Raw genomic sequence first — 25,114 nt, 5'->3', positions numbered from 1 at the left:
AGGCGAATTAAAGACTCGCTTCGGCAAAGCCTCCTGGAAAGCTCTGATGTGGCCCCAAGTTCATGGATGAAATGACCAGGGCTCAGAGACACAAAGGAACCTGCCCAAGCTCACTCAGCTGGTAGGTGACTGTGACCTCGACTGTGGGGCTCCACACCTGCCCCAGCCCCAGCGCTCTGACCGCTGGGGAAGAAGCAGGTGGGGCAGAGCCAAGTGGGAAAGGCAGGGCGGAGTGGGGACACGGTGGGGAGCAGCTCGCACTAAGAGGCCTGGACCGGTGCCGCAGGGCTGACAGTCATCGGGCACCCCTGCGCCTGTCCCCCAGGCCCTGTCTGGCCACAGCTTTAAAGGGACCATTGCCTACTTCAAGGACTAGAAGAGAAGCCAGGGCACCTCTGGCCCTGGGCACCACGTTTTCCCAAAGGGCTTGATCCCAGCTGAGTTCACCCCTAGAGGATGGAGGCCACCATGAGAGCAGCCAAGAAACCCTTCAGCCACGAGTCTGGGAGGGCATGGACTGGCAGGGGCTCCTCCTGTCCAGCCAAGGAGGAAGCGGGAGACACCGGGCACGGACAGGACAGGCTGTGCAGTGCCCTGTGTCATCCCCGGCCACCCCTCCCAGCGTCCAGGCCCCAGGCACCTTATAGACGGCGAAGGCTTCGAGCTCCACGGCATAGAGGCAGTTGGAGTAAGGCGGCTGGAAGTGCAGGCGCATGGCCATGGACTTGAGTGGGGGGACATCGCAGGTGTCCGGGGTCACCCAGAAGGGGCAGTCAGGCCTGTGTGTCCAGACCACGGTGATCTTGCCTTTGGTGTGGTTCATCAGGTACAGGGGCACAGGGTTGGGGGCCTCGGGCCCCGGGCAGGCGCCAAAATCCACTTCAACGGGCTCTATGGTGACAGGCGGGGGAAAGACAGCCATGTTGCCCGTGCCGTCAAGGAAGAACTCGGTCATGGGAGGGACGCTGGGGTACTGCGGCGCTGGCGAATCCTCCAGGTCCTGCACGGAGAGAGACAGGCGTGTGGGGCGGCTGCCGCGGCTTCTGCCCCCGTGCCTCTTCCACACCCGCCTTTCCGGAACTGGCTCCACCCAAGACGCCGTCGGCTGCCTACGGTGCCCACAGGGCTTCTGGGCTCCCAGGCGGCCTCAGAACTGCTAGAGCAGGGGGCAGGCACCTAGGAGGGCAGCCTGTCCCCGCTCCCCCAGGCAGGGGCCCCTGGTACCTCCACGGGCAGCATGAGGGCCCCGTTCTGGTCCTGCTCCAGCTTCTTCTCCTTCAGCATGGTGCACAGGACGTGAGGGGGGTAGAGCGTCAGGCCTCGAGCCAGGTGTGTGCGGTACCAGGTGAGATGCTGCGGCTTCAGGATGGCTGGCTTACTACTGTCCGAGTGGCAGGTCCCAATCAGGTCCAGGAACAGTGGGTCCTGTGATGTTTGTGCACATGGGACAGGGACGGGGGACAGAAGCTGGGCAGAGGTGGCAGTAGCAGGTGAAGGAGCGCCCCGAGAGCTGCCCGGCTGGTGCGGGGGACAGTTGGCGTCCAGGGAGGCCCAGCCCTCAGGATGCTCAGCCGTTGCTCGCTCTCCAGCTACCGCCCACCCCTTGCGAGCATCCTGCAAACACCAGCCCTCAGGCCCACAGCAGGAGAGGAGAGAGAAACGATGGCCTCCCCAGGCCCCATCCTCCTGCTGCTCACCCAGGCCTCCCCGGCACACACAAGAATTAGAAGGCACCCACTCCTCCAGGCAGACAGGCGGGGATTCTAAGCTAGAAGTCAGCCCCCACTTGTCATCTTGGCCGGACCCCCGCTGGTCAGGGCACAGTGTGTATGAGCTTGCCCAGGGGCCCCAGGAGGTGGGGGAGGAGGGTACATGTCTAACTCCAAAGCTCTCTGCCCTGCACCTGCTGTGTGGGGCGATAACCAGAGCTCCCTCTCCCCAGCCCATCAGCCACAGCAGCAGCACAGGCCTTGGCTGGCGGCAGACAGGCAAAGCTTGGCACTCCCACGTTGCTCACGTGCCCCTGGCCAACTCTGGGGCTGCAGCCCTGGAGGGGGTGACAACCCAGGTAGCAACCCCAGAAGTTCCAGAACACGGGACAGTACCCCCCAAGCCTTGTCTGCATCACTGGGTCTCAGAGGGAGCCCCCTCTTGCCCTCAGCCTTGCCCCCTCCCCTGCACCCACCTGGTGGTGGATGAGACAGGCCACCCGCCGGAAGTAGATGATGGGGTGAGTGGGCTGGAAGGTGCAGAGCAGGGTCGCGCGGGCCTTGCCCAGCAGGGTCCCGAAGGCAGGCCTGATGCTGAAGACACTCTCCGGGCAGTCGATGGCGAACTGGAAGTAGGCAGTACAGTCCTCCTGGTTCTCAATCCACAGAGACTGCTCCGAGCGCTCCCCGAGGTTGATCCAGCTGAAGTTGATGCAGTACTGCTGCAGGGACACGGCGGGACCTGGGCACAGGAGACGGGGTCCCTGGGAGGAGCCTGGAGTACCAGCCTCCCGAAGGATGCTTCAGAGGGGTTCCTGTTGACGGGAGGTGCGTCATCTGGGGACAGAAGGCCAGGACGGAATGGCCCAGAGGCCTGCAGCCTGTGCACAACTCCAGTGTCATAGCTCCAGGTGTCTGCAAATGATTCCCCACTGGGCCACCAGGGGGCAGCAAACACCCAGGCTAAGGACCAGGCAACGCCAGCTCTTGGAGCAGTCAGGGAGTGTGCAGAGCTGTAAGTGTGGGGCCGCCACCCAGAGGGAGTGCAGTGTCCTGGGGCTGCCAGTACCTCTACAGAAGCCCACGACCTTGAGCAGGGTTTGGGAGGCACAGCCGGAAGGCGTGATGGAGAAGTAGTCCACAGTTCTGGTGCTCAGGGCCTCGGGGTGGAAGATCACCGACACGCATTTCTTCTCTCCTGGGCGCACGACGCCCTGGGCCGTGGGGCACGAGAAGGCCTGGTCTTGGGCCAGCAGGTCTGGGACAATTTCAATCCTGAAGGGGGCGTTCACCTGCGGGGCAGGAGGCAGAAGTCAGGTGACAAGGTGGGTAAGTCTGTGCACTGTACTGAGGTGCCCAGTGGAGGGGGCAAGGGGCAGCTGGCATCCGCCCAGCGGTGAGTGTGGAGGCAGGAAGGGGCCAAGCCATGTGCCCTGCACTAGGGCTGCCCAGAGAGGGGGGCCTTTTTCTTTTGTCCAAGGTGCCGTGGTGGCTGGTTGTGTCCAGGGGTCCGTACAGGGCAGTCACTCTAGGGACTGTTCCGGGGAGCCAGGGGATGACCCCACGCAGCTGTGTCTGGGAGAGGGGGTGGACACAGGACACCTGTTGACAACTCTTGGTGCAAATGGGTTATGGGAAGCTTGGGACCAAAGGTGTGGACGGCAGGGGGCGTTCTAAAGAGGGCATGGATTTTGGGAGCACCCATTCCTGGGGTCCCAAGCCCTGCCTTGGGCCTTCCCACCTGCCCCTGGCCCTGCGCGTACCACCGACGGGTTATGCAGCCTGATCTGCCGCTCGGCTGTGCAGCCCACAGCCACGGAGCCAAAGTGCAGCACTTTGTGGAAGCCTATGGCATCCTGGTCCTCTGGTTGCTTATGCCTTATGCTCACCAGCAGCTGGGCGCACTTGGCTGTGGCAGAGAGGGGATGGGTTGGTGGGAGCCCGCCAGGGCCTCCGTGGCCCCAGCTGAGCAGCGCCTGGAAGAAGGCAGTGTCCCAGGGAGAAAGCAGCCGGTGATATCATTGGAGGCAAAGAAGGGGTGAAGCCTGTGGGCTGTTGGGAAGGGGGGGCATGCCAGGGTGAAGATGGGGACACACTGCAGCTTGCGACCTAAAGGAGGGGCAGCGGGAGGCTCTGGGGACAGACAGGACGGCGGGCCTCACCCACAGCTTGCAGCTGGATGCTGCACTTCTGCCGGCTGTTCTCCCCGTACCAGCACGTGGCCTCGGCATCGTGGATGACAGCCACGAGGGGCTGAAAAGCCACCTTGATCTGGCAGGCCAGGCCTGGCTCCAGGAGCCCCGTGGCGGGAAACATCTGGAACGGACTGGGGAACTCCCAGGTGAAGAAGGTGGGTAGGTCCCTGGGGGGAGGGGGAGAGGGAGGGGCTCAGGCTCTGGGCTCCTGCCTTGGAAAGGTGGGCACTCCGGCCAGCCTCTGTCCTCTCCCGCTTGCCGCTGCGTACCACTGCTCACCACTATCCCCTCCTAGGGCTGCTGCTCCCCACCTCCGAGTCTCAGCCTCTCCCCTCACCCCACATTGTCCAGGTCGAACCAGGCCTCAACTGTGTCCCCTACGGCACACATGGGCAGCTGCAGTAATGGCAGGCAGGTCAGCTTGTGGCAAGGCAGGGTGGCCCTCAGGTCCACAAAGAATGTCCCCTCGGCTTTCTCAAACCACAGCCTGTCCATGTACTCCTTCTGTAGTGAGCAGAGACAGCCACAGGTCAGTGGGACGTGGATGGCCCCAAGAGAACACCCACTCCACCTGCCTGCAGCAGCCCTCCCAGCCTCTGAGGGAGTCAGCTACCCGCACACCTGCCCCATTTTGGTCTCAGAAATGGCCAAATGGTATTTTCATGTGACTGGCATTGTGGCATGGTGGGTTAAGCTGCCATCTGCAATGCCGGCATCCCATTTGGGCGCCGGTTCAAGTCCTGGATGCTCCAATTCCAATCCCGCTCCCTGCCTGTGCGCCTGGGAAAGCAGCAGAAGATGGCCAAGGAATCCAAGGCTTTTTGAAAGCCAAATTGAGTGGACTCCCCAAAGTTCATAGAAAACGGAATTAAAAGATAAATTTATTTTTGTGTATAAACTTGTTGAAATCCACGCATAGTTTTTCCATGATACACATTTTTCGTAAGCTTTATGAAGACCCCTTGTACAGTTTCAAAATATTTTTGTGCCAGAAGAAACTTATCTTTTAGTTCCGTTTTCCCTCAACTTGTTGAAGTGCCCTTACACAGTGCCCCAGCCTTTATCCTCCAGTATCCAATGGGGAACCCCTCTGCCCACTAAGACTGAGGGGCTTCCCGAGCTGGGCGTGTGCTCCCGTTGACAGCCTGTGTGATGCCTGGGGGAATCGCTGGCCACTCTGTCCTGCTTCCTGCCCCAAGGCCTCTAGGCCTCTGTTTCCGTGTCCCGGCACCACCCCTGGCCTGGGGACCTCACCTCCTCCAGAGGCCGGAAGATGATGGGGAGCGTGAAGCTTATGCCTGGGCTCAGGAAGAGGGGCTGAGGGATGACCGTGAAGAAGAACTTGCTCTTGGGAGGCCTGCGGGAGACAGCCCTGGGATGAGCACCTGGGATCAGGGCTCCTCAACCGGAGGAGGCGGGGAGAGCAGAGGAGCTCCTGTGGAACTGAGGGGCTCGAGAGGCCCAGGGGGTGGCCATGGAGAAGGGGCCATGGGGGCTGGTCACAAACAAAAGGATCCCTTCTCCCTCCTCCTCCTCCTGTTCCTGGAACAAAAAGGAGGAAGCATTTGTGCCTCTGATGAGTGTGAGGACCTGCAGGAACAGGGATAGGGGAGGGCCCCTGCGACACAACAGAATCCCTGAGCACCAAGACATGGACCCCCAGGTCTGAGAGGGGAGAAATGGGGTGCAGGGACCAGGGTGGTGGGGACCATTGATGCTGCAGCCCCTTCACACAGTAAGATGATACCAGAAGTTCTTTTTATTTTTAAAGATTTATTTTATTTATTTGAAAGAGTTGCAGAAAGAAGTAGAGTCAGAGAGAGAGAGAGAGACTTTCATCTGCTAGTTTACTCCCCAGATAACTGCAACAGCCAGAGCAGAGCTGATCTGAAGCCAGGAGCCAGGAGCTTCTTCCAGGTTTCCCATGTGGGTGCAGGGGCCCAAGCACTTGGGCCATCCTCCACTGCTTTCCTAGGCCACTAGCAGGGAGCTGGATCAGAAGTGAAATAGCCGGGACTCAAACCGGCGCCCATATGGGATGCCACACTGCAGGTGGCGGCTTTAACATGCTGAGCCACAGCACCGGCCCCTGACACTAGCAGTTCTGTACCAATGAATGCTTATTTTTAGGTGAAATGAACACATGTCTAAGACACTGTAATTTGCCATAACTGAGAGGTTTATGCACTAGAGCAGGCATTCAGCACGGCTGTTTAGATACCTGCGCTCCCTGAGTGCCTGAGCCCCACCTCGAGCTTCCGGCTCCAGTTCCTGCCAATGCAGACCTGGGAGGTGGCAGTGATGCTCAACCACTGGGTTCCCAACACCCACATGGGAGACCAGGATTGCATGTCCAACCCCCAGCCATCCCAGGCATTTGAGGAGTCAATCAGCAAATGGGAACGCTCTCTCTCTCTTTCTCTCTGCCTCTCAAATAAACAAAATTATGTTTAAAAAGAATTATACACTAAAATTTTTAAAAGATTTACTTATTTATTTGAAAGGCAGAGTTACAGAGGCAGAGGCAAAGAGAGAGAGAGAGAGGCCGGCGCCACGGCTCACTAGGCTAATCCTCCACCTGCGGTGCTGGTACCCCAGGTTCTAGTCCCAGTTTGGGCACCGGATTCTGTGCCGGCTGCTCCTCTTCCAGTCCAGCTCTCTGCTGTAGCCCAGGAGTGCAGTGGAGGATGGCCCAGATCCTTGGGCCCTGCACCCGCACGGGAGACCAGGAGGAAGCACCTGGCTCCTGGCTTCGGATCGGAGCAGCGCACCATGTCTCCCACATTGGTGCAGGGGCCCATCTTGGGCCATCTTCCAATGCTTCCCCAGGCCATAGCAGAGATCTGGATCAGAAATAGAGCAGCCAGGTCTTGAACTGACGCTTATATGGGATGCCAGAACTGCAGGCGGCGGCTTTACCCATTATGCCACAGCGCCAACCCCTATACAATAAATTTTATGTCCACTCTACCTGTAGCCCTCAAAGAAATGGAATATGTAGTCAACAGTCTTCTCACAAAAACACACTAGGGGCCGGCGCCGCGGCTCACTAGGCTAATCCTCCACCTTGCGGTGCCGGCACACCGGGTTCTAGTCCCGGTCGGGGCGCCGGATTCTGTCCCAGTTGCTCCTCTTCCAGGCCAGCTCTCTGCTGTGGCCCGGGAGTGCAGTGGAGGATGGCCCAAGTACTTGGGCCCTGCACCCCACGCGAGACCAGGATAAGTACCTGGCTCCTGCCATCGGATCAGCGCGGTGCGCTGGCCGCAGTGCGCCGGCCGCAGCGGCCATTGGAGGGTGAACCAATGGCAAAGGAAGACTTTTCTCTCTTTCTCTCTCTCTCACTGTCCACTCTACCTGTCAAAAAATTAGAAAAAAAAAAAGACACAATAAAGAGCAGAAAAGACAAGTCACAGGTGTGAGAAGATATTCACAACACATAACTGAGCAAGGATTAGAATCTGGGATGAGAATTTACTAAAAAAAGAAAGAAAGAGACAATCTCATGAAAAACAGGCAAAGATTTGACATGGATTTCACAAATGAAATGCAAATGGTTGTTAACCTATGAAAAGACACTCAACCTCATTAATAGTGGTCAGGGAAATCAGTAATCAAGGAAATGCAGATTAAAACCACAACAAGTTCTCATTGCTGGCAACATTTTTTAAACCTAACAGTAGCAAGTATTGGTAAGAACACTGAGAGACAGGAACTCACATATATTGTAGGTGGGAATATAAACAGACACAGATGTGGGAGAATGGTTTGACCTTATCTACAAAATGGGAACTCATACATCTCCCAGGCCTCGGCAACCGGCTCTGTAAACCTCGGAGAAACTCTTAGACATGTGCAAACAGAGAGGCACACACAGATGCTGCTAACAGTCCCAAATGGGGAACAACCCACGGGTCCCTCAACAGAAGCCTGGATAGACACAGGCATGCACTGGAACACAAGAGCACAGTGAACCATAGTTGCCCACGGATGAGCCAGAGATGGCATAGGCAAAACAGTTACACTGCCACTAGGGATGCCCACATCACACATCAGAATGGCTGGTTTGAGTCCCCAGCTACTCTGTGTCCAGTCCAGTTTCCTGCTAACGTGCACCCTGGGAGGAAGCAGGTGATGGTTCAAGTATTTTGGTCCTGGCCACCCACATGGCATTCCAGGTTCCTGGCTTCAGCCTGGGCCAGCCCTGGTTGTTGTAGCCATTGGGGGAGTGAACCAGTAGATGGAAGATCTCTCTTTCTTTCTCTCTCTCTCTCTCTCAAAAATACAGAGAAAATAAATCAAAATTTTAGACAAGAATTACAAAGTTATACTATATTCTTCCATGCCTGTAAAGTCATCAGAAGACAATATTCAACTGTATCATCTCAGCGTGCAAACACAGGTTAAGTTCATTTGAGAAAGGCAAGAACACTGTGCACAGGAAAGTCAGGACAGTAGGTCTCCTTGGGGTGGGAGGTTCCCACAGAGGAGGGATGCCTACGGGGGAAGGCGAGCCCCAGACAGTTACTCTGTGACTTCATCACACTCTCCTGATTTTCCATGAAATTTTAAGAGGGCTTGTAAAGAGAGCCTGTGTTGGGGGGCTCGAGAGCACAGGGGCTGGGTGCCTGGTACCTGTATTTCATCTTCTGGATTTTCAAGGAGAGGTTTTTCAGGACCAGGTTCCGTGTGGTCTCTTTCCCCAGCTCCCAGTCCTTCCACTGCAGCTCCTCAGCCACCTCAATGCCCCAGATGATCCTCTTCTTCACTCTGTCCTGTTTCTTTGAGATGCACACCTGAGTGTCCATGGGGCTGGCAGGCTGTTCAGGTGGTGAGGAGGAAAGGGAGAAGAAAGGAGACATTGGATGTTAGGAAGCAAGGACCAGGAGGATGGGCAAAGATCTCTCCCCCTCCAGCACACAGTGGCGCTGCCACTTGGTCCGGGGAGAGGTGAGGCATGAGTCAGCCTTACTTCTTCCAAGGTCACTGGAGCCGTTTGCAGCTAGAGCCCCTGCTGCCCCAGATGCCTTCCCAGGTCATCCCACCTGGCATCCAAACGCAGCCTCGGCCGGCCTGTTCAGTGCCTCAGTGCACCTCAGCTGCCTCTCCTGCAGGTGCTTCCCCCTCTTCTTCTTTGCCCCTCTCCAGCTCCTCCCTACAGAAGCCCCTCCCAATGCAAATGGTCCATCCCAGGTGCCTTCCCAGACTACAGGGACACTCCACAGTTCCCTCTGCACCCGTCACCTGGCTGGCAGAGCAGAAAAAGGAGCTAATTTGCCTGCAAGCAACACCCTCGTGTGCTTCTGGGGCCACTCCAATATGGTCCTGGTGACGTCAGACAGGTAGTACACCTACGTTTCCTGTCTCCAGTGGAAAAATGCTTCCACAGGATGATCCATAACTGCTATCTCTCCGAGGAGAGAGATATGGAGAGGCGTGGAAAACCACTCAGGGACAGGAAGACAGAGCGAAAATCAAATAGGTGTCTTTCCCTACCATAGCTCAACTCGTGGCTGTTTTGTCTTTGATCAAGTCTTGCTTTTCCATTGTAACATACACAAGCGTGTAGCCATCCATCCCACAAATATTTGCTGACCATCTATTCTACACTGGATACAGAGCTATGTGCTGGAACCATAATGGCAAGCGTGACAGGTAAACCCTTCCTCTCTCAGTGTGTATACCCTTGATACACACACAGTGTGGGATGGGCAAGATGAGATTTTCTTCCCCCGTTTGCACATGGAGGAGAGGTGACATGATGAGGGAAGGTAATGTTCTGCAAATATCACTTATAGCATCAGTCAGGATCCAGCCAGGAAAACAGAAGCCACTCTGTGGCTTTAAAACAAGGAATTTGGGGGCCAGCGCTGTGGCGCAGTGGGTTAACGTCCTGGCCTGAAGCGCCGGCATCCCATATGGGCGGCGGTTCTAGTTCCAGCTGCTCCTCTTCCAATCCAGCTCTCTGCTGTGGCCTGAAAAAGCAGTAGACGATGGCCCAAGTCCTTGGGCTCCTGCACCCATGTGGGAGACCTAGAAGATCCTGGCTCCTGGCTTCAGATTGGCCCAGCTCCAGCCATTGCGGCCAAGTGGGGAGTGAGCCATTGGATGGAAGACTTCTCTCTCTGCCTCTCCTCTCTCAGTGTGTAATTCTGACTTTCAAATAAATAAATAAATCTTAAAAAAAAAAAACAAGGAATTTAATGCATGACCAAGGAATAGCAAGGTAACCCAAGAGTTAGTGGCATCAAGATGCAGTCACACGCCTTGCTTACGTGGTGGCTACAGACACTTCTGACACGAAGTGGAGGCACAGGAGATGCTGTCAAAAGCAGAGAGAGGAAGAGAAATTCCATGACTTTTCCCTTCTTCTACCGTCCCACGCCACAGCCACCACCTTGAATAACTGCACCATCACACGGCGAGAGAACCAGAAGAGTTGCAAAAAGCCAATATCTACACTTCGGTAAACCCCAAAGTCCGAAGGGTCAAGGCCAGAGGAGCTTTCTGAGGGCAGACAGAAAACACTGGGCACCTGGGCAGCCTCCCACCTGCCCTTCTTCGGGGCTCTCCCTCCCCCCACAGCCCCTCGCGGCTAGCTCCCTGCCATCAGCGCACCAGTCTGCTTGGAGCCGCGTCTGTGCAGCATGGAGCGCTGCGGTGTCGACGGGAGACCCTGAGTTTCCCAGCCCCTGCCCTGGGCACTAGTCAGCCCCTCACCTGGGTACTGCCGCTGCTGCTGCAGGCGCTCATAGCGATGCTGCTGCCATCGAGGGTGGGCATGGCCACCGCGCTGCCACTCAGGCAGGAGCCGCCGGAGTTCCTGGTGCAGTCCCCGCTCTCCCTGGTCCTCATGGTGGGGCCTGGGGATGCCTGGACGAGCATCCGGCTCCTGGAACACAAGTGCAAGAGAAGCACTTGGGCTAAGCCAGCAGTTCCTGCCTGGTCCACGTCTGAGCTTGGAGTTGGGAAGAGAGTGGAAGGGACATGAGAAAGCAGTCGAGGGCAGAGACTCGCTGTGGGCATCACTGACACGGAGGAGGGGGGTCTGTTCCTAGCCATGGCAACGGGGGAAAGGGGGCACCACAAGCAATGAGACTGGATACGGATCTAGGGCTTTGTCCAGGAGTCTTGGGACTTGGGAAAGGCGCTTGAAAGAGGGACTTGGGGTGAGGCCCACGTGGCCACGCCCCTCTGTGGCCACACGCGGCATGGCCCAGCACGCACATTACCTTTATCGGGGTTCTGCTCCCTTGTTTCCTCTGACTGTGTCCTGCCTCCTGGGAGCAGGAATAAGAGGCAAGGAAGAGGCACGTGAGGCAGGCGGGTTCTTGGTTCTCTGGATTCCTTCTACCAGGGCACCACCTGTAATCCAGGTTGAAAGTCAACACTCGCTGAAACATCAGAGCAGTCCAAGGATAAATGAATGCATCTCTAAAGCTGAGGGACCCCCAGATGGACTGCAGCGGGGAGATGGATGCAAATATACGTGGTGCATATGCCACTGCTTAAAAGGCTGCTAGGTTTTGCTTTAGGGAATTCGAAATGTCTCCAACGGGCTCTGGCTCTATCCCCTCAAATCCCTGCTTCCTCCAGCTGACCCCCTCTGTCATCCCCAGCTTGTGTGACTTTGCCTCCTGCAAGGCTACGTGCTTTGGGCCCACAGTGTCCCCCCACCTCAGACATACCAAGGCCAGCCCCGCGCAGGCCGCTCCCAGGAGCCCCCCCCCAAAAAAAAGATACAGCTCTCACTTCCCTTTGCATTCATTTTGGAGCCATCACCCACAAGTCACCACAAATCACCTTCCCCAGATCGAACACGGGCCACAGCTGCAATTTAAAATTTTCTAGTAGCCACCATGAAAAAAACTCAAAAGCAAGAGGTGAAATTAATTATAATAATATATTTTATTGAATCCACCATATCAAAGAATACTATTCATTTACTATATAACCAATCTGGAGTCATTAAGGAACTGTTTCAGATTTTCCCCACTAAGTCTTTGCAATCTGGATACTTCACGCCACAGAACTCAGTTCAGAGTACCTGCATCTCAAGCACACAGAGCTCCATAACTGCTATTCCAGGAAGTACTGTAAGGTCTTTACAACTATTTTAATCCCTACAACGGTTTATGATTTCATGTGACTTGCCCGCCACTTGACCTAAAATGATCTCTTTTCAAGCCTGCGGTTCGGCTCCTTATTAGAAGGCATTCGGATTTAGTCATTATCTTTACAGTGGGAATTCACACACTTCCACTGGACACCTCCGCCCCAGAGGGAGACTCTGTGGGCTCAGTTTTTGCTCACCGGCAGCATTTCCAAACCCTCTGGAGGGGACCATCTCAGATTCACTCGCGCATTCCTTTCACAAAGTGCTTACTGGGCGCCTACTGTGGGGCAGCCCCTGTGCCGGACGCTGGAGAAGACAGGGACGACTCTTACGTTCACATGTGAGGTGGGCGTTCAGAAGGACTCAAAGAAACGCAAGCTGGGGAGACAGGGAGAAGAGTCCCTCACTTTTCCGCCACTGGGCGGCTCTGCAGTCCGGCTGACTGAGGAGTGGCTCTGGCCTCGGGGACTTCTACACACACCCATCCCCCTGTGCTCTGGGCTTCTGAAGAAGCCTCCACTGGACACACGCAACGACCCCAGGGAGATGGGGAACAGCGGGGTGCGAGGCGGGCCCAGTGGGGCTCTGGCATCGGTCCTGGGGCGAGGGAAGCTGGGGTCCAGCATCTCCTCAGACAAGTTTCTCCATCTCCGTCTCACCTGTAAAATGAAGATGACCCCATTTCACAAACTGATGTGACAAACCCACGTCACTACCACTAACCACAGCGTCCACATTAGCCTGCTGCTCTTCCAAAAGGTTTACCCTGCGAGGAGTCACTGGGCAAGTGAGGATGTTTGGGTTTGTTTCGATCCGATTTTTTAATCTCGAGGATTAAATTTTTTCCTATAAATTTCCTTTACTCGCCTGCTCTCTGACAAAAAAAAAAATTCCTAAACTGAGCCGTGGAAAAAGTGACGAGTCGTCCTGCAGAGTTGAGGGAAAAGGTAAGAAAAGGGTAAAATGAAGGGACAGAAAATAGACTTAGAGCCGCGTCTCTTTTCTTTCGGGATCCTCCGTCTGATGGATCTCGCCCACGTCAGTCCCACGGGGCTCTCGGAAGCGCATGCAGGGGACCCCTGACCACGAGTTCCTATAACAGGCTGTCTCCCGGGACCCATACCTTCCCTGGCCACTCGCGCAACTTCTGGGATCCCGGGACCAACGCTCGGAACTCACACCGCCGCCATGTTGCCGTCTCCATAGATACAGGACGCGCAGGACAGAGCGTCTCTTGGTGTCCCAGGGCAACGACGGCAGCCCGAATGAGCCAAGCTTCATAGAAAGCGAATGCCCCACCTACGTTTAGCGCCTACCGTCAGCTTTAATTCTTTGACTTTCCCTGCTAGTAGCCACTCTGGGCTTCTACCAGTCGCAACCCGATATATCCAATCCCCTAGCTGTCGTGAGGCCCCAGCAATGGCGACTTTAGTTCACAACCAAATTCATAGAAAGTTACTGGGCGGACTGGTCACCCAAATGGGAGTCTGTGAATCTTTTCACACACATGCTGGTGATATAGGGTCAGATCCTCAACCGCAGTTGTCGACTTAAAACCAGCCCATGAGTATTGGCGCTGAAGTGCAGTGAGCCGCCGCCTAAATGCGGGAATCCTATATGGCCACCGGTTCAACTCCTGGCTACTCCAAGTCTGATCCAGCTCTCTACTAATGCACCAGGGGAAGCAGAGGAAGATAGCCCAAGTGCTTGGGTCCCTGCACCCACGTGGAGGACCGGGAAGAAGTTCCTGGCATCAGCCTGATCCAGCCCTTTGGAGAGTGAACCAGGGAATGATCTCCCCACCACCAACTCTGCCTTTCAAAGAAATAAATTAATCTTTTAAAAAATGACAGTCCGTGGTAACTTCTAATCTGCATCTTGCTTTGTGGGTGGGAAAGAACGTTGGTGCTTTTGGGCCAGGAGCATTTCTTCATGTTCAACATTGAGACGAGCGGCTCTTTTGAGGAGACCTGAAGATTAATGTATGAAGGAAAAATTGTTACACATAATGTGGACTGGGGGAAGCCCATTTGACCATTTGCCGAGTGTGTGCACCTGCATGTGTGTGTCTGTGGCTGAAGATGTCTAGATATGTGGAGTCTCAAAGTTCCTTCGTGAGCAATTAAAGATGTTTCACTGTCCAGGAAGCGGATGTTTTTCTTCTCAGGTTGGAGGGCTGGGGGTATAGTCAGGGAGAGGGGACATCGGCAGTCTGGAGGTAAACCCAGACAGTAAGGTCTTACTGTGGGGTGCTTGGAGTGGGCTTGCGGACTCTGAAAGACAGCCTGAAGGGGCAAAGTATTCCAAGCTGGCCTGGGAGACCCCGTGGCCAGGGGAGGCCAGGACTAGGGGGAGGGGCAGCCCAGGCACCCCCACTGACTTAACCCCAGCACACCAGGCCTGCAGCTTGCCTGGAATCCAGGACTGTGGAAGTCAGTGCGCTTTCCCAGGTTTTAAAAGGACTCTCAGAATCTGAAACCCATACTTTGGACATGATGATGTTCGTGCTGTTTGTAGTTTCTTTAACAATCTCCTTTTTGTTTTTCCCTAAGTTCTTTTTGAAATGGTCACCCTGACTCAGCTGTCTGGTCTGAGGCTGAAAAAAAATAAGGAGCAAACTCTGCTCTGGGGGTGGAGTTTGGTGGTGGCCTCAGGAATCCCAGCAAGAAAACCCCGAGGTGGAGGAAAACCCATGTGTCCCTGTGTCAGCTTCTAGGGAGTGTTCCTCCTCAGCTCTCAACTGCCCGCACCGTGGTGGATCCTGGGCCTGGGACCATAAAAGTAGATGGTTGCTGCTCTCAGCAGGGCCCCTGTGGGCTCTTCTTCAGTGGATTCTAGCTTCTGCCTGGGAGCCCTGTTGGCCAATGATCTTGGCTGACATGGGGGACTCCCAGGGAAGGCACCGCCTGCTGGACTTTATCCAGGGTGGGGAACAGCATGGAATGAGGCATGGCAGGGAACTGGGCCTGAGGAGGGGCAAGAGGAAGCCAGGATTGCTTTGGAAGTCCCCCTTTCAGGAGCCCAGAACCCACAGGGGATAATAGGTGCTGGGCCCTGATCCTATCCTCCGTGGACCCCAAAAAGGCAATAAGGGAAGGTGCTGTTTGGTTAAGGTGGGTGATGATTTAGGACATTGAGGAGGATCAGGATGTAGAAGAAAGGAAAAAGGATGGGGGGGGGGAGTTGGGAGTGGGGAGAGACAGCCTCAGATCCTCCTAGACTGGAAGCTGGGCTTCCACGTCTGTAAAAGTTACCTTCCTCAGCCTTTTCTCCAAGTGTCTTCCCATACTCCTCATGGCATACAGAGGCTGGGCTGGGAAATCAGACAGACCTGGAATTAATCCTGAGAGTCTTGCTTACTGGTTGTCTGACCTTGGGTAAGTCACATGATCTTTCTGAACTTTAGCTTCCTCATCTGGTGCCTAGGATAATCTTCAAAAGTGGGTGTGAAGAGAGAATGACCAGGCCTGTGCCAAGCAATCAGCAGTCAGATACACAGATCCAGGAAGGTCACCTGCTAAGGGGAAGGTCCCTGCAGATAAGCCATTCACTCACTCTGTGCACCCTCCCCTTCCTGGCCTCTCTGCTGCACCCTGGAGAGGTGGGAAATCCTTCTCTCCACGTCGTTCTCATTTGTTTCACCAAGAAGGAGCCTGCCCTGCTGCTCTCTGAGGCAGAGAAAGATGGAAGGAGATGCCCTGCTGTCCAGGTGGAAAGTCCCCTCAGCCTCAGTCCTTAGTGCTCTGCCACCTTCCTTTGCCCTGGATGCACTCTACTGAGTGCTGCTACAGGTCTGCATCTCAAACGTCCTTGGGGAAAGGAGGTGAGAAGGTGGGGCTTTCCACCGAAGCTCTTGACCTGAAGAATGCCTAGGTCAGGTCATCTCAGCCCAGCTAGTGGGTAGAGAGGGAGACACTGTTGCTAAGCCCCTGGGATAGTTCTGGGCTAGATCTAGGAGCAAGTATGGAGCACTCTGCATTAGAAGGCCATGGTGCCTTGTAACTGTTGGGATGGGAGAGTTTTAACAGATGGGTAGTACCTCCAGGCTGAAGAGGCTCCCAGGGCACAAAACTGGTGAAAATTTTGGAGTAGACTACCACGTGTCAAGAGAGTTCAAAGGAAAAAAATTCCATTCTTTTGGTTTCAGCATAGAATTTCTAACATCCAAATACCAACCTAAGCCATCTAGATAACTTATTGCCTCTATTCATTGTCCCCACCACAGGGGAGAAAACACACAGGCCAACAGTAGGGGAATGGAGGGGAAAGGACATGGAGTTTGCTCTTGAAATACTCAAGTTCAAGTTCTGTTCCAACTTCTAGTAGCTGAGCAATGCTAGGCAATCATTAAACCTCCCCAAATCTCACTTTCCTCACTTGTAAAATGGAGATAAAAGAAAGTGGCACCCAAAATACCTAACAATTATTAAGGTATGGGTGCTGATCTGTGAGAAAGGACACCCTCAGGCCTTTGAGCTGAATCAAGGTCTTGGAAGCCCACATTGCACCAGGCCTTAACCCTTTAATTATTAGGTCATGAGGAAGCCTGGAGATGGAAGGAGTGAACAGCCAAAGTGGAGGGCCCAGTGACTGTTTTTTGTTTGTTTGATTTTGTTGCTTTTTTTGTTTGTTTTTACCCACTGCTACCAATCAGTATAGCTACCTGTACTAGTGGCAAGTCAGACATGAGGACAAATCCCTACCTCACAGGCTACTGTATATATTTACTTATTTCAACTTGAAGTATCTCCATCTCTGGCTTCTTCCTCGTTGGTGGAAGAGTTCTTACCACATCCAACTGCTCATTTCCCTCTAGTCTGATGAGGGTCCCTTCTCTGTGGACGCCCTCCCCTACACCGCTTCCTGCCAGCTCTGCAGCTACATGACTGTCTCTCTGACCAGCACCATGGACAGCGCCAGCTGATCAGCCCATCTTGAGCCATCCCCTTCCTCCTTCCTCCTGCCTCTGTCTCCTGTTCTTTCAGCCAATCCAGTCTAGAAATCCTGAGAGATGAACAGAATGAAGCTACCCCCATGAAGACAGTACAGTGGAGTGGTTAGGAAACAGCTCTGGAGCTAAGAAGATTGGATTTGAATCCCAACCCCAACAACCATGGGCTGTATAATTTGTCTCTTCCCTGCTGTAAGAGCCAGTCTTCACATCTGTAAACAGGGAGAACTCTGACAGCTACCTCAAAGGTGGTGAGGTTTGAATGAGAAAAATTTAAAGAATTTAGCATGACATCTGGCTCATTATAAGTTCCAAATAAATGAAGAATATTGTTATTCTATTGCTTTCCATCCTCTAATTCCTCAGACCCTTTCTGATCAATTTCTGACCACACAGCCCTCTCCTAAGTAAAAGAGTCAGAATACAGCCCCAGACTCAGGGAACGTGGCTTCCTGTGAGTGTGGAAGTTGCTTTGGACTCAAGTATAGTCAGGGAGCCCACTCCTTTGACTAGTTCATGTGATTTTTTTCATTAGATTTTTTTCACATTTTACATTTTTTGAGTTAATACTAAATGTACATCAGAGTCACAAAAATAGTACAGAAAGTCCTAGCTGCCTCCTGGATTCACATCTTACGTGACCCAAAACATTTACCAAAGTCAAAGATTTAAACTTGGTACATTAGGCCCTACTAACAAAAGAGCAGATTGATTTAGATTTTCCAAGTTTGTTCACTGATGTCCTTTTGCTGCTGCAGTATCTACTCTAGAATTGCACCCACCATCTGGCTGGTATGCTTTCTGGTGTCTTCCACTTGGGGCGTTTCCTGAGTCCTTCCTGACCTCTTGTGAGCCTGCTTCTTTTAACAGTTTGTCAATTATTTTGTAAGACACTCCTAGTTTGGTCTCACCATTTCTCAAGGTTTGAGTAAGCTTTGAATACTGGGAAGTAACACAGAGGTGTTACACCCTTCCCAGAGTATCATAGGAGAGAGGATACGGTGTCAGTACACATTTTTGATTATGTTGACCTTGATTGCTTGGCTGAAGTGGTGTCTGCAAGGATTTTCCACTGTAAAGTTGCTATTTTCCCTCTTATCATGCACATCTATTGCTTCTCTAGGATTAAGAGGTTGAACCCAAGAAACCTGTTCCCACACTAACCTTTCCATCTCTCTCCCAACCACTCCTCCAAGTCACAGCCTCTCCCTATTGTCTGCCTCGATGTGTTCCTCTGAGGTTTCCTATGTCTGGCATTCAGAGGTGTGTGCAGAAGCCAGATGCAGGTGCACTTGGAGTTTATTAGTGCAACCAGGTGCTTTCTGGTTCATCTTTATGACCCCATCTTGCTGAGGCCCTGTGCTTTCTGCTTGCAGGGGCCCTCTGTGTACATAAGCCAGCAACCGCCCACAGGAATGTCCAACGCCCTCCCCAGGTCTGGCATCAACCTTTGAGCACTTTCTTCAACATTTAACAGTTGGGGTTTTTAGTCACCAGCGCCCTGTCTCTCCACTTGGCCATGTATAATCCACTAGTGCAGCTCCATGGGCTTCCTTCCAGAACCACTGCAAGAATCTGCTGTCATCAGAGACCCTGCCAGAGGAGCAGACACACGTTTTCTGCAACCGATTTGAGTAGGGAGAGATGTGCTCATCCATACCTGCCCTTTGCCTCCAACTCCATCTGCCCCAGGTGGATGCCATTTCAGTGTCTTCTCATGCTGCCTTTTCAGTTCTTGAAGGACCCTCATCTCTCCCCAAGCTTTACAAAGGTTCCATTTTAAAGTTGATGTGTTTATTTTTATTTTTGTAAAATTTGTTTGTTTATTGAAAGGGAGCACCACAGAAAAAGAGATCTTCCATCTGCTGGTTTCCCTCCCCAAATGCCCACAAAACTCAGAGATGAATCAGGCTGAAGCCAGGAGCCAGAAACTCCATCCAGGTCTCCCACGTGGGTGGCAGGAACCCAAGGACTTGAGCCATCGCTGGCTGCCTCCCAGGGTGTGCATGAGCAGGAAGCTGGATTGGAAGCCCAGGCACTCTGATACAGGATGTGGGTGTCCCAAATACTGACTTGACCCATTGCACTACAAGGCCAATTGCAGGCTCCATTTTTAAAGCCATGTGTCAAAACATGTTAAAGGTTTCTGGAAGTTCTTGGGCGATGGCTTCATCAGTGCCCAGTTCCTTTTTGTTCTTTGTTCTTGTTACCACTGCCAAGGAAGAAGTTACTCCAAAAATGCAAAGTGTTTTATTTCGTTTCTGGTTTTGTGAGTCAGGAATCCATGAAATGTCTGACCAGGCATATTCCAGCTGGGGGCCTCTCACGCAGTTGCATTCAGATGTTTGCTCAACTGGGAAAGAGGTACCCTCCATTGAAAAACAGCAAAAAGTGCTGCTCTGGTCTGGTACCAGGAACAGGAAGTCTGTTTAGAAGAGGTGCATGCTGGGGCCAATGCTGTGGTGTAGCGGATTAAGCTGCTGTCTGCAGGGCCAGCATCCCACATGGGCACTGGTTCGAATCCTGGCTGCTCACTTTCTGAACCAGCTCCCTGCTAATGGCCTGGGAAAGCAGCAGAAGATGGCCTAAATGCTTGGGTCCCTGCACCCACATGGGAGACCCAGAAGAAGCTCCTGGCTCCTGGCTCAGCTCAGCTCTGGCTGTTGTGGCCATTCAGGAGTGAACCTGTGGATGGAAGATCTCTCTCAAACTGTCTCTCCCTCCTTCTCTGTCTGTAACTCTGCCTTCCAAGTAAATAAAAATAAAATCTTAAAAAGAAAAAAAAGACGTGCATTCTGGGGCCCAGAGCATGTCAGAATTTCAGCTTCCCAGTCTGCCTGGCCTAAAACTTTTGTGCAGTGTACAACTTGTACAATAGCAAACTAATCCTGGTGGGCCTCTGGCAGCCCCCTGATTGCTCTGGGGCTGAAGGCTGGGAGGGAAGCTGGGTAGAGTGAGACACTGGAGGAAGAACAGAGCCATCCACAGGGGTTGGGCAGGATACTCAAGGACCAGCTTCTTGGAGGTGGCTTTTGGATTTTCAGGGGGTGTGAAATCCACCAGGAATGGATGGGTGGAGGGCAAGTTCATGACACACTCAGGAACTAGGAGCCTGTGTAGCCTGAGCTAGAAGTGCCAGGAGAGGAAACAAAGAAATGGGAGGTGAGAGGGAAACCCATGCCCATGGCAGGGGCAGAGTGAAGAGGCGGCTGGAAGTGCCCCCGCAGGAAGCCCTCAGAGGTCAGACTCCAGCAACCGGAGCCGCTACCGGATGGTGCGGGAAACCTTCTGACAGGGATTGGGGTGGCAAGTCAGTTTCCCTGTCGGAGACTTCGCTTATCCTTCTGAAGAGGGGGTACCAATTTCCCTGGGCTCTGTCCCCAGGTGCAGGAGAGGAATCTTTAATGGGCTGCAGGGCCAGCCCCAAAATCAAGTCCTGCTGCAGCTCGGGGTGGGGATGAGGGGCAGGCCTGGACAGCTGGGGCAGATGTGTGTGTGCATTCGCGCGTGTGTGCGTGCGAGGTGGCTGGGTGGGACGCAGGGCGGCTGGCCCTCGTAGGAGTGGGGTGGGGCTGCTATCTCCCCAACAAGGCCTTATCAGATCCCAGCTGGCCAGACCCAGCCTGCAGAACAAAGAGGCTTTGAGAACCAGGCTGGGGTGTGTTAAGTTGAGCTTCGGGAGGTACAGCTGCCCTGGGGGGCCATAGGGCACCACCCCACCAACTCCTTCAGCCCTGCCTCTGCCTTAGGACTCAGCCCAGCTCTCCTCAGCCTCCTCTCCTCACACTTCCAACCCAACCACCCAAGCCCTGAGTCTTCCTCACTGGGGGGCACCCGCTATGGCCCATGTGTGCTATTTACATTGTCTTTTTAAAACCCTAACACCTATGAGGGAAGGGTGCTCCTAATTCCTACTTTGTGAGTGAAGAAGCTGAGACCCAGAGAAGGGAAGTCATTTGGCCCAAATCACACGTTGTTAACAGAGTCCTCATTGTTAACAGAGTCCTAGGTCCCATACTGCAGCCAATCCAGGGCAGAGGGAATTGTTGGGTCACCGCCCCAGGAGGTGGGAGGGGAGGTAACCCCTGTCCCCCAACCTAGAGGCTCTGATGGAGCTGAAAGTGGCCGAAACCCTAACAGAAAAGGTAGTCCTGGAGGAAGAATGTTCTAGGTGCTGTGAGGGGACCCAGCTGGGTCAGAGTGGGTAAGATGCGTCCATGCGTTCTTTGGCATCCCCCTATGGAGGAGCCAAGTCAGCCTTGAATCAGGTCAGAAATGGCTGTGCAGCTTCTGTCTGGGCCCACCTAGGCTGCTCCTCACCTGTAGATGGGGTTTCTGGTCCATGGTCCACAGGGTTTCTGGTCCACGGCCAAGGTGAGCTCTAAGCTGACCACCAGCATCAACCATCAGCCACGGGGAGTGCCATCTTGGAAATCTTTAAGCACTTTGTGCTAAGTTTCTCAATGGAGGGCACCTGTTTCCTGTTCTCACACAGGGGTCTCAGATGCTAACAGCAGGCCCCACTGCCTGACGGACTCTTGTGCTTGGCTCAGCCCCTCCCAACACAGGGCCCCTCACTGACAGAAACCATGTGGGTTGTTAGGGGAGGCCCACGTGTTAGGGGAGAGGGGCAAGTGCAGGCCGCTGTGGCTGCTGCAGAGCTGTGCCCAGCAGTGACTGGGGCTCTCCCAGTTCGAGAAGAGGTGGTCAGCACAGCTTGGGGAAGAGTGTCTGTGGAGAGGACCCAGCACCGTCGTGTCAGGGCACCCGGTTGCAGTGGGCTCCTGTGTGAAGGGCAGTTGGCCTTGGCAGTTCTGGAGGTCCCTCCAGCTTTGCCTCCAGGACCCCATCACTCAGTCTCACTTTCTTCAGGTGCCCCTGGGGACCCGTGGACTTGCACTGTAGGCATAGGCCTTGCACTTGGCCTGGGCTGGGCTAACAGGAGCTACTCTGAGTTTCTCCCCATGCATTTTCCAAACTGGGGGAAGGGTGCAGGGGGTACAGGCACAGCATGAATCTGGCTGTGTTTGAGTGGTCTTTAAAAAGCTCATGAAAGGGGTTGGTTTGGTGGTGTAGCAGGTTGAACTACCACCTGCAAGGCTGGCATCCAACACGTGCACCAGTTCTAGTCCCAGCTGCTCCACTTTCAATCCAACTCCTTGCTAATGCACCTGAGACAGGAGTGGAAGATGGCCCAAGTACTTGGGTCCCTGCCACCCACACAGGAGACTCCAAAAGGAGTCCCAGGCTCCTGGCTTTGGCCTGACCTTGTGGCCATTTGGAGAGTGAACCTGTGGATGGAAGGTTCTCTCTCTGTTTCTCCCTCTTTCTTTGTAACTCTGCCTTTCAAATAAATAAAATGAATCTTTTTTATGCATGGGAAATGCATATTATATAAAAACTATGCCTGGATTTCAACATTTTTTGCACCAAAATAAACTTATCTTTTGAGTCCACTTTTCCAACAACTTTTCAAATTACCTGCCTAGATGGGAAAGCCCTGGACAACACCTTTACAAGTGTCGCCACTGGGGCCAAGGAGGGTCCACAGGCCAGGGTGCAGGGTGCAGGGTAGGGGAGTAGTATCTCACGCTTCAAGACCCCCAAGTTGACTTGGGCCCTCTCCTCACCCCCACTGCCCACCCAACCTTGGTTTCTACCCTGTCTGTTCTATTTCCTGAATGCCTACAATATGTCACATTCTTTCTGTCACCCATGGCCAACTCCCCAGTCCAGGTCATCAACTTCTTCCCCCCCAGTAAATGGACTCCCTCATTCTACTATTGCCCCTCTAGCCTGGCCTCCATCCGTAGTAGGCGACTTTCAGAAGTAGTCTGGCCCTGTGCCCCCCACATCCCCAGACCCTTGGGATTGAGGCCAAGCTCAGGGTTACCTGACTCCTCCCATCTCTCCAACTCAGCTTTTGCCAAGTGTACATGCACCCACATTGCTTTGCGGCACTGGCCTGTTGGTTGTTCCTCCAAACCCCCCAGGCTCACTCCAGCCACCAAGCCCTTGACTTACGGGTCCTCAGCCTGGATCCTCTCCTTCTTCCTGCCTGCCAGACAAACACCTTCTTGCCCCAGTTTTAGCACCCTCGCCTTCAGGAGGACGTCCAGGCCACCAGCTGCTCCCCAGTCCTGCCAGAGCCCCTGTGAGACTGTCAGTGGCAGCACTCAGCACGTGGTGTGGAATCCTTGTCCTCCATGCTCCCCTCTCCCCTGCAGGCCGTGCCCAGTGCCCAGCACGAGGACATCTGGTAAACGTGGAGTGAATGAAGACCACGGTTGCAGATTCAGCAGCCTTGGAAGGGCTGAGCTTGGGCCCAAGGGGAGGGGCAGGCATTGGGGTAGTAGGTGCCTGGGTGGTGGGTGACCATCCCTCTCTGCACAGGTCTTGCCGCAGTGCGAGTTGGGGAAGAATCAGAGCCCTCACCTTGAAGCTGTGAAGGATGACTTTCCAGGCCGTCTTCCCTGTCTCCCTTTGGCCCTGTGTCCTCAGATCTGGGCCCAGGATCCCCAGGAAAGCTGAGGGCCCTACCCCCAGCCCAAGGTGGAGCTTTTGAGATGCTGAATTCAGACCAAGTCTTTCGTTCAGTCTTTGTGGTCTCTCTGTCTTGAATCTTTGGCTGAGGCGGGAACAGGAAGGTGTGGGGACACCACATGGCTCTGCTGAACCAAGTGTCCCCAGGCCCATTGGCAGTAGCACTCTCCCCCCTCCCCCCTGCCCCCCACTTCCATGACCTGGAGAATCATCCACTCCACATACCCATACTCATGCCAACTGTTATTAGAATGTCTACAGAGGGAGAATGTGTGAATGAGTGGGTAAGAGTACCTTGACCTTGACTTCACAGTTCTCATTATAAATGAGTGCACGGACACTTGGGACCCTGTGAGCCTGGAGAGTGCCTCAGAGAGATGGGTCCACTCTAGAGATGCTGACCGAGCAGATGTTCGGACCGGAAGTGCTGGGAGTCACCTTCTGAAAAGCCTTGTGGTACAACAGTGGCCCTGACAGCCAGACTGGAAGGACTCAAATCCTGCTTCTGCCACTTGCTGTGCGATCTTGGCTGAGCGACTCAACCTGTGTGTGTGTCTGGAAAATGGTACTATTTAAAGTATCCACCACGTAGGGTTGTTATGAGAACAGAATGAGCGGCTCAGTGTGAAGACCTGGAGTGAGGCCTCGCAGGGGTGAGTCTTCAGCAAGGGACAGCAGTCATCACCATAGCCCCTGGAGGCCTCTTTTCCTCAGGGCACCCTGGCCCCAGAGCCATGAGGGTGTCTCTGGAGTTCTCCTCCCTGGAGATCACCTATCTCCATAGGAGGCTAGAACTGGGGCAGTGGCGTGCTTTAACAATGGACACGGCACTCCAGGTCGACCTTCATTGGGACCATTTGCAATTTTCATGGTGTTCTGTAGCCGCCATGGCCTGTTGCAACAGGCTGAACCTGCAATCTTAGCTCATCCATAGTCAGGACAGAAAATCTCGCCTCGGGATGGAGGGATGGGAGACAGTGAAGGAGCAGCTGGTCTGTCTTGGCCTCCTCCAGACCAAGCAGTGTTTCTCAAAGGGTGGGCCACTGACCACCTGCCATGTTCAGAGGGTTTGTGTAAGTAAGTGCCTGGGCCTGACACGGGACCCATTGGAGCAGAATCTTGCAAGTGGGGGCCAGTGACCCAGATGATTCTGAAGTTTGAGAACCGCAAGGTTAGGGGCCTCTGAGTTGTCCAGAATGAGCTATGAGGCAAATGTGAATTCTCCCAGAATCTTTTCCTACTGTGGCCCACGACCAACAGCGAAGACCCAGAAACTCAGGCTCTGAGAAAGCCCAGAGTTAGCAGCGGAAAGTACCTTGCCTGGGGCGTTCTAGATGAGCGAAATGACCATGAATTCATTACCGCCATTCTCAGTGAACCACGTTAAGGCAAGCTCCAGGGTCAGTGTGTGAGTGTGAATTGTGGCCAGCTTTCCTTTGAGACTTTGCAGAGCCTGTGGGTGAGGGGTCTGCAGAGAGGGGGAGCGCTGGAAGATGTAGGTGAGCAGATGCTCACCAAGCAGGGAGCGAAGCCCTGGTCAGACTTGTTCGTGGCTCCAGACGCTCAGCCTGTTGGCTCCCTTCAGCGTCCTGGACTCTGTGGC

At 54.0% G+C, this 25,114-nt stretch overlaps 1 protein-coding gene across 9 annotated transcripts in view; it reads right to left on the bottom strand.

Moving 5' to 3' along the window:
* CFAP65 (cilia and flagella associated protein 65) overlaps positions 1-13,255 on the bottom strand; it is a 36,182-nt gene extending 22,927 nt beyond the window's left edge. For 2 of the 9 annotated variants that reach the window (XM_008259174.4, XM_070070183.1), the window contains exons 1-13: positions 13,141-13,255; positions 12,215-12,395; positions 11,134-11,266; positions 10,622-10,793; positions 8,537-8,721; positions 5,159-5,261; positions 4,242-4,408; positions 3,872-4,071; positions 3,473-3,618; positions 2,779-3,001; positions 2,186-2,451; positions 1,225-1,425; positions 641-1,000 (exon numbers count right to left, since the gene is read on the bottom strand). In XM_008259174.4, coding sequence (XP_008257396.3) covers positions 641-1,000; positions 1,225-1,425; positions 2,186-2,451; positions 2,779-3,001; positions 3,473-3,618; positions 3,872-4,071; positions 4,242-4,408; positions 5,159-5,261; positions 8,537-8,721; positions 10,622-10,786 — 2,016 coding nt within the window. In that variant the 5' untranslated portion in view covers positions 10,787-10,793; positions 11,134-11,266; positions 12,215-12,395; positions 13,141-13,255. Of the gene's footprint in view, positions 1-640; positions 1,001-1,224; positions 1,426-2,185; positions 2,452-2,778; positions 3,002-3,472; positions 3,619-3,871; positions 4,072-4,241; positions 4,409-5,158; positions 5,262-8,536; positions 8,722-10,621; positions 10,860-11,133; positions 11,267-12,214; positions 12,396-12,676; positions 13,116-13,140 lie in introns of those variants that run through there. The other 7 variants (XM_017343133.3, XM_051848148.2, XM_051848152.2 and 4 more) reach the window with 7 other exon arrangements.
* Between the last annotated feature and the right edge of the window lie 11,859 nt (positions 13,256-25,114).

Source organism: Oryctolagus cuniculus, chromosome 3, assembly GCF_964237555.1.
Source record: "Oryctolagus cuniculus chromosome 3, mOryCun1.1, whole genome shotgun sequence".
NCBI lineage: Eukaryota > Metazoa > Chordata > Mammalia > Lagomorpha > Leporidae > Oryctolagus > Oryctolagus cuniculus.
This window is presented reverse-complemented; position numbering and strand designations above follow the sequence as displayed.